This window comes from Malus domestica, chromosome 07 (genome assembly GCF_042453785.1).
Source record: "Malus domestica chromosome 07, GDT2T_hap1".
NCBI classification, from domain to species: domain Eukaryota; kingdom Viridiplantae; phylum Streptophyta; class Magnoliopsida; order Rosales; family Rosaceae; genus Malus; species Malus domestica.
In genome coordinates, this window is record NC_091667.1 from 6,918,294 (window position 1) to 6,927,380 (window position 9,087).

The window sequence follows — 9,087 nt, forward strand, 5'->3', positions numbered from 1 at the left end:
TTTTTAAATTTAAATAATAAATTATATTTGGCTTTATGACTCTTTAGCCCTCAGTTGAAGACCGTTTTTTGTTACAGAGCTAAAACGAGCCATATGGCCCTCGGTTGGAGATGAAGGAAAATATAATCTTATACTGTTCATTAAAATATTACTATCTTGGAGGGCCAGAGGGCTAAAACGAGCCCTCTGACCCTCATTCGGTTGGAGATGGCCTTAGTAGGATAGCAATATGTGGTTCAAATTCATCTTTAACGAGAATCGAATTTAAGACCTCCCACTTACAAGAAATGTAATACCACTATACCGTAATACTAAATATAGAGATGAAATGATTTATTCGTCCCCAACTTCACCTCCGAATTCATTTTCGTCCCGAATTTGTCATGGTGTTACTCTTGCATGGTGTTTTGGTCATTTTCGTGAAGAGTAATGCTAGGTACAAAATCATGGTGTTTTGGTCATTTTCGAATATGGGTTTTGCAATTCGAGCCAATTTGAGTGAATATAGGATTGGCAATCCCATACCTTTCGGGGGTCTCGCTAAGCTGACCTAGCGAAGCCCTTAGTTAGAGCGAATCCGACTTAATCTCATTTAAGTTAGTCTGTAATCTCACCAAACATGGACTAGCGGTCTTGGCTAAGGTAATCCATTCCAGTGAAACTAAACAAGGGCAAACAAACACCGAGTCTTAGTACTGGATTTGAGTAAGATCTGCTGTGGAATAGATCTTTTGTCCTTATAGTGTTTGTTGGCTTCCTTGGTTTTGCTGGTGTGAAAGTAGATCCGCACCATTGAGGCTGGCTGGGGTACAAGTAACTTGTTAGCCAAGAAAATTAAATATCAATCAATTTTTTCTGAGACCACTAGAACATAAAGATTTTGAACTGTGTAGTACATACAAAATACAAATCCAACGGCTCTATCAATTTAAACATGAATATAAATAGAAAGATGAAAAAAAATGATCAAATGAATGTTCATGAATTTCAAACAAACATGGTCTGTAAAAATCCTTTAACTTAAGACTCTAAATTTTCATCCTTTTACTGGCTATCGTAATAAGAACGCTTTCTGTAGGCCACCGCTTCCAGTAGGCCGCTGCTGGGATCTGCCTCAACTTCTTGACGGAGCTAGGACAGATAACCAGGTGTATGAGCTTTCCGTTTAAATGTTTCGGCACTGACTTCTATCATTTTCTCTTTTTGTCATGTTTTCCTGAACTGACCTTGAGACTCTTTTCAGTCACCACCATCCCTAGCAATCCACCGCCAAACCCCACCAAAACCTTGTCTCTGAGCAGATGAGGTGAGCTCATCCCGTTCCAATGCAGATTTTTGACCCCGAAGTGCTTGCACCTCATTCTCAATGGACTGCACCGATTCTAATTTCTTTTGCAGTTCACTGATTTGAGCCTAGGAAAACAATGTAAGAACAAAATCAGCTGCTACGTAGAACACATTACATTCGTTACAGGGCATGTCAATAAACAACCCAACCCAACCCAAATAAGTTAAAACAAATTATGAAAGGAGAAACCTCCAATTTAAAGCATCTTGATCTCTCAGCTACTAGTTGTCCTTGAACTGAAAGAAGTTCCTGAAAGGGAAGGTTGCAAGGATGAGAAACTCCAAAACACAATAATCACCTTAGTAACCAGTGTCTCTAAGGAGTATACCTTGGACAACTCAGCATGAGTATTGTTGACTTCTTCAATATTCTGCCCGATCCTGGAATTTTCTGCCCTGACTTCCGCTAGCGACAACTCCAGCACACTTTTCTCCTCTGCAAGGGCCTCTATCTCAACTGTTAAATCTTGTTCATAATGATGATTTTCAGGTGCCTTGGAGTTCAGCTCTGCTGTTTTGGAATCGAAATTTTCTATTTTAGATAAGGCATATGCAGCAGTAACAGAAGCTGCTGCTGCAGCTGCTGCTGGTGACTGGAATATCTTGGGTTGTGATGAGTCCCTCGGTTTGGGCATCATTACAAAAACCTGAAAGAAAAGAAAGGCAAAGAACCATATAAGGGAATGCAAGAGATACCTCATGCAACATAGGCTTGTAAATAATGAATATGAAATATGTCATTGAATAACATACCTCATTGCTATAGTTCCCATTATACCCACCAAAGGCAACCAAATGCTTCTTTCCATCTATGGTCACCGAGCAGACAGTGAGTCCCTGTTTCCGAATCACATTCATAGCTCAAGCACAAACCAATAAACTAGAATTTTATGTTAAATCATAAAAGGCATGATCCATAAAGGATATTCAGTGACACCTGGAACAAAAAACCTTTTATGGAACAATGTGGTGCACAAGTCATACTAGAGTAATGACCATATGTCACAAGTATATTTTCTTTTAGTATTTCTATGGAACTGTATGTCAATGGGTGCAGTCATCCAAATTTCTTTCGGATTGAAACTTCTCGGAGAAACATATATAATCAAAGAAAGGAACAGACCTCACTAGCGAGTGCATCCCTTTGCTTAACACTGGTTGAGACTGACCACACTAGCTTAGACATATTTAACACCAGAGTTTCGGGGCAACCTGTAAAATTTTACAGTCTGTGTCATAAAAAGCTAGGAAAGTACATTTACAGTAGGTAAAAGCCACGGTTCCATATTTAGTGTGCATAGTTTCATTGTAAGATTCAGTAAGCAATAATTATGTATACCATTTTTGTTATCTCCACCACCAACTATATACCAGTTTTCATCAATGGTTATACCAGCATGACCTGCCCTAGGAGCAACAAGATCACCCTGAATTTGCGGTTGGGACCACTCCATCTGAAAAGTAATGGCAAATTGTGGGCAAGAAACATAAAAAGAGAAAATACAGCAATTAACTGGAAAACTGAGAAGCTTAAAAAGCATGGAATATCATACTATTACTAATGATTCATTTTTCGGTTACAACTAACAGTAATTTTTCATTCAACCTATTCTTATTGTTAGTATAGGATGGCATAATTATCTTTCAAGGTATACGAAAAACTTTCAAAAGTTATGCTCTCGAAACCATAAATGCTTAAGTTCACCAAAAACTCTTTAACATTCCATGACGGCAAGTGGACCACACATCATAAATTTGATGCATGCAGTCCTCTACTGATTCAAATGAAGTATGAATTTTCTGACCTCCAGACCGAAAGAGAGTATACAAATACAAACAATAAAAGAATTTAAAATAAAAAAATAAAACAAATAAAGAAGTTCTTAGCTCACTCAATTGAGGCCTCTAGGTATACAACAGGATGGAAGTAAAAAACAGGAGATACTCATTAATGTACAAAAAGGAGCTCTTACAATGAATAGCATTTTTGGTACAAATCTAAAAATGTGAAAGAGGGATCTATTTAATTTTATAAATATAAAATGAAATATGTTCTCAGAAACTCATATTTGTTGATAATAGTTGTTGCCTTCATTACAAAAGAACATATTAATTCCAACTATATTCTCCTGCGTAAGTTTTCCAATACTCACTTCAGTACGCTTCTAGCTCAGAAATCATCTTTTAAACAGTAAATTAATAAATTAAATCATTTAAGTACTGCACATCTATGTCGTGTGTATTTGAACAGACTGCAGAATTTGTAGACTAGATCTGATGTAATCAGTAAAGCACTTACTGCTTCCAAGTCAAGTACATGAAGATCATTGAAGAAAGTAGCATGAGAACAACCACCAAAAATTAGAAGGTAGCGTTCAGCATTTACTGCAGCTGCATGATCGAATCTAGGAGCTGGAGTTGTCTGCCTATCATAACATAAGAAAGTAATGCAGAACTTTTCTAAAAGCATGGCACAAAAGTTTCAAAATAAAAGTGTATGGATACTTACGTTACTTTCATCACATCCCAAGTCATTGTCTCTAGATCAAGAACATTAACATCATTCAACAATCTTCTGGTCCTGTCTTCTCCACCGAACATTATCAGTTTAGAACCGACCAATGTCATGGACTGCCCCCCACGAGCTACCTGAAAAATAATTTGCATGCATACCAAACAGGTTAAATAACCACAGAACAATGGATCAAACATATTAGGGTAACAATATTAGAAAAGGTATATCATATGTGGAAACCCCATTGCAGCGAGTGGGCTAATATCAGTTTTCCATCCTGAAATTACTTGGATGCATGCATACCAAACAGGTTAATTAAACAGTTGAAAGCACAAAGCACAAGGAAAAACAAGGATTCAGCCATCATACCGGTACATTTCCTGAGGTCTCAATGATGCCACAGTGGTGCGTTTCCAAATCGATGAACCAAACTACAAGTCCATTAACATTGCAAAAGGTTTTAAACACCAATTAAAGTGCACTATCATATGTCTCATGATAGATCTACATTGTCCATGAACTAACAAGATGGTTGTTCTAGTAACAAACCTATTATACTATCAGACGATTTCTTCGAATTCCCACCAAGAAGAAGAAGTTTGTCTCCCCACCTAACCTGCCAAGATATAGACAAAAGTGTTCAGCTGGATAATGAAAACCATGTCGAATCATAAATGAAAGGGACGAAAGCCAAGACAACAAGCGAATTGGACATATACAAACAAATAATATGCATGCATAAACACAAAGATTTACTGGTCTCATGAAATTTTACCATATTGTGAGCAGAAATTCCTGGAAGAACTTCCTGTAAGCCACTGTCTTCAAATTTATCGGAATTGGGTTTCAGTTTAATTTTAGACCACAACAAATTTCTAAAGTCAAAGACCTGCAAGAAGAGTCCAGTACTACATACATTACACAAAAAAGAACCTCAAAGTCAAAAAGTACATGAGCACGTACAATACCTGAACATCAGATAGGTGCCGACCATTACGACTCCCACCAACAATGTATAATTTTTCATCCACTACTACAGCAGCATGCTACAGTTAAAATAGAAATAGCATGGTAAGTATTTGGTTGATCAATTTCCTTTTCTTGAAAAAATATAAGAAAATATTGCTGATCGATAATGAAAGTATTTCATTAAATATAAACAAAAAGTATTTTTCAGCCACTTAGTACTACGTTCTAGTAGTATTCCTCTTCATGTGTAAGTGAGAGATCTTAGGTTCAATTCTCGCCAAAGGCGAATTTGAACCAAATAATTATGGCTAGCCCATTTTGAGCCTTAGCCCTCTCCCCCACCCCTTAGTGTAGATAATATCGTATGTATTCAAAAAAAACAAAAAACAAAAATATAAACAAAGAGTTTGATTTTGCACTTACTGTAACAAAAAAATCACTTTAGGAATCACAAAAGGAGAACAAATGTGAACTTAACAAGACATTTCTCTTTGGTTTTAATCTAAGCTTATCTAAAATAAAAATATATGCGTACCTTATAGCGAGCTGGTGGTCGTGGACCAGAAACAGGGAGTGCTATCCACTGGTCACAGGCCAAATCTGTTTGCCAACTGCTGGTATCAACATTTTTCACAATCCCTTTGTTTCCCATAGAAGCTGTCTGCAGGTGAACCAATTGATTTAGCTTTGCTTTAAAATATTAAATGACCAAAAGAGTAAAGAACTAGCAAAATAAACAGACATTACTTCCACCAACATTTCAGGATAAACAGAGTCCCTGTTTGAGAGCATAAACAAAAAAAAAAATCACCACTATGTATCATTTCAGAAATACTATGACAAAAACCCGCTTGAAATTGTAGTCTACCAGAAGGAATCAGCTATAATGTAGCTAGCTAGTGAAATAGCAGAGCAATTTGAAAAGTGCAACATAAAAATGACTAGTACTAGATGAAATAAATAAATAAATAAATCCCGCGAAACCCAGAGTACAACTGTGGAAAGAATGACGCAAAGCAATTACAATGGTTGGTTAATGAACAACAAAGATCTATCACAGTTTGCAGGTTTATTTTTCATTTTCTATTTAAAATCCTTTACTTGCTTGCCATCTTCCCAAGATAAGAGGGCTCCTTTACCAGCCTTCCGATTCGCTTCAGTGCCCACCTTGTCCTCAGTAATATCCTATCGTACTGTTTTCTAAAATTAATCCAATTCCATTTCTCATTAAAAGGATTTACAATAAACAGTATGAAGACCCCAAAGAAGGAAAAGGAATGTGAAACATTTCGAAACACCAAGAAAGAGATTAATGATCTGAGCTAACACTCTGCATCCGAAAAAAACTGCTAAGCTGCAACCAATCTGCTTCCTTTATGTCTTGTTTTTCTCGATTTAGTTAACATAAACATCGAACAAATTCGGTTCATATGAAGAATTTATCGAACTCTGAATTTGAATACTTAATGAATTCAGTTACCATTAAGCATGACATAATCTTTGTTTGTAACCCCAATCAAAAGAAAAGGACTAAGACTCAATCCTGTGACAAAATTGCAATTGCCCATTTCACATTTCTGAATTCCAAAACAAATCCATCATAATTCACCTGAGATGAAGATTGAATTTCCAATCTCTCTCTCGAAAACCTCAGCAAACAAAAATGTCCACATTCATCCATAAGTCAACAAACAGACAATTCAATCAATGGGGTAAACTGAGAACCAAATTAATGAAATGAGTTCATATTTTGACATAAAAATGAGGGGAAGAGAGGATTATGCACCTTGAAATTGCGAGGGAAATACAATTATCGAGAGGAGATCAGGGAGGAGATGGGCGGCCGGAGAGTTGGATCTGAAGGAAAATGTGGAGGAGATCGGACGGTGGCGATTAAGTGATTCGGAGGGAAGAGTCGAATACCACCGTTAAGATCTGTTTCTGTATCGTAAGGTGATCAGTTGGCTGGCTCTGTCAGTGTCTCCGTACGGACCGACGGAATCAGTAGAAGATTAAAGTCGACGTTTGGACTTAATGAAGATTTCTTCCTAAAGTAGAACAAAAATACAAATTAAAACAATAATATAATATTTGTCCCTTATTTTAGGGTTCCGGCTTCAATTGTGCGATTTTATGAAAATCTAACCGTTCCATAGATGCAAGAGAAATCACTCAGTATTAGGATTTAGTAGTATTTATCTTCACTTGGAAATAAGAAGTCTTAAGTTCGAATCTCATAGATGGTAAATTCGATACCAAATTAGACGACTCATGGCTTAGCCGAACTCCCTCTTCTTTTAATGTAAAAATAATGATGTACTAAAAAAAATATGCTATATTTTTATTTTACTGTATGCTCTACATTTAATCTCATTTTACTCATGTACCAAATAATTATGTAATCACCCATGTTATCCCATTCACCTCCTAAAATATTTTCGTTTCTCTTTCAGCCCTAAATTAGAATTGGGACATGATTTATTAATGAACCCCCAAATAAAGCACAGAGTGACATACAAAAACTAAATAAATAAACAACCAAAATCATTTTAGGCAGCAGACAATGTTGATATTGTTCATAATTTAGCAATAAAATCAAGTTACAATTGTTGTTGACAATATTTTATGTCATAAAAACGTCGTATAAAAGACTTATTATCAATAAAAACAAAAAAATGTCTCTCAGAGCAAGAGTTTCACGGTGCATCAAGTTTTCGTCCGACAGAAGCACACACTACTGCATTTGAAACTTAAACATGTAGTAGAGTATGTTGAAGGGGTTTCCGTCATTGCTCATAGTTGCATCTAGCTTGTAAAGTAGAACTACTCCTTATTCGATGTGTGTCTGTAGTAAGGGTGGGCACCTGAAACCGAAAATCGAAACCGAAACATGAATCGAATTAAACCGCACCGAACGGTTTGGTTTTGCGGTTTTAAAATGGTTTCGGTCTTGAAACCGAACCGCAACAAAGAAAACGGTTTGGTTTCGGTTTTGGATTTTCAAAACCGCACCGAAACCGCATGTTATATTTTAAACTTTTAATTAGTTCAACTAGGTTACTAGACTATCATCCAATTTTTCACTTCGAGCCCTGAAGGCTGAAACTCATCTTCATCTTTTCCTTAAAAGTTAAAACTCATCTTCATCTCTCTCTCAAAACTCAAAAGTCAAAACCCATTGATGCATTGAATGTTGTCTCAATTTTAGTAGTTGTCATTTGTTGCAGTTTTGGTACATATTAGTTGCTGTTTTTTACTACAGTTTTGCTGCAGTATTAGACGATATGGGGTGACTGATGTTGCATACTAATGCTGCATATGGATATTAAATGATATGGGGTGACTGATGCTGCTAGATTTTATATTTCCTCTTTCCATGGGATTTTCTATTAAGTCTAATCCCTTAATTTGAGGAAGATTGACATCTAGATGCTCCTAGATTTTATGTTGCCTTTTTTTTTGCAGTTTTGCCGCTGTTTGTTGCTGCAGTTTTGTTGCATTGTTGTTGCTGTTTTTGCTGCATATTCATTAATTAATATATGAGGAAAATAAGACCGTCTTATGCATAAATAGGTGTATATTTTAATTGTACATTTTTTTTCTAAAAAACCAAACCGAAACTGTTTAAAACTGCATCGAACTGAACCAAACGGTTTGGTTTCATTTCAGTTTTGGCTTCAAAACCGCACCGAACCGCACCTCAAAAAGTTTCGGTTGCGGTTTCACTCGAAACAGCACTGAGCCGCACCGCTCCCACCCATAGTCTGTAGGCGCAACTTGAAAATTTTTTACTGGACAAAACCTTCTTCTTAGGCAAACGAATTTGTTACATAATGTCGTGTGGATAAAGATATGAAGTGTCCTGTAATGATTTACTTATAAATTACAGGACAATTCATATCTTTATGGGTAAATTACACTTTACCACTTTAGGTTTGAGATCGATTTTAATTCCTTACAACATCTTTAAAACATTTCACTTTCATACCTCACCTACTATTTTATTTCAATATAAACCCTCCGTTACATTTTTCATCCATTGGTCTGTTAAGAGCTGATGTGGCTGCCATATTTGTGCCACGTGGGTGCCTAATTTATGCCACATGACAAAAATAATAATTTTTTTAATTTAATTAATAAAATACCTGAAAACCCCGAACTGCACGTCTGTAACCCCTTACCACTAACTCATCTTCAACCCTTTTTTTTAAAGAATATTGAGCAAATCCCTAACCTTTTTAGATCCCTGGCATTTT

The 9,087-nt window shown here is 36.2% G+C and overlaps 1 protein-coding gene across 1 annotated transcript; it reads right to left on the reverse strand.

Annotated features, from left to right (window-relative positions):
- Positions 1-843: 843 nt before the first annotated feature.
- LOC103410066 (acyl-CoA-binding domain-containing protein 4) lies at positions 844-7,039 on the reverse strand. Its single transcript, XM_008348836.4, has 14 exons — positions 6,618-7,039; positions 5,367-5,492; positions 4,831-4,908; positions 4,638-4,751; positions 4,412-4,478; positions 4,232-4,293; positions 3,857-3,996; positions 3,647-3,773; positions 2,687-2,801; positions 2,471-2,559; positions 2,101-2,184; positions 1,677-1,994; positions 1,538-1,597; positions 844-1,413 (listed from the first exon to the last, which is right to left on the reverse strand). The coding sequence occupies exons 2-14, from the start codon at positions 5,481-5,483 to the stop codon at positions 1,240-1,242; spliced, it is 1,545 nt and encodes a 514-aa protein (XP_008347058.3). The 5' UTR covers positions 5,484-5,492; positions 6,618-7,039; the 3' UTR covers positions 844-1,239.
- Between the last annotated feature and the right edge of the window lie 2,048 nt (positions 7,040-9,087).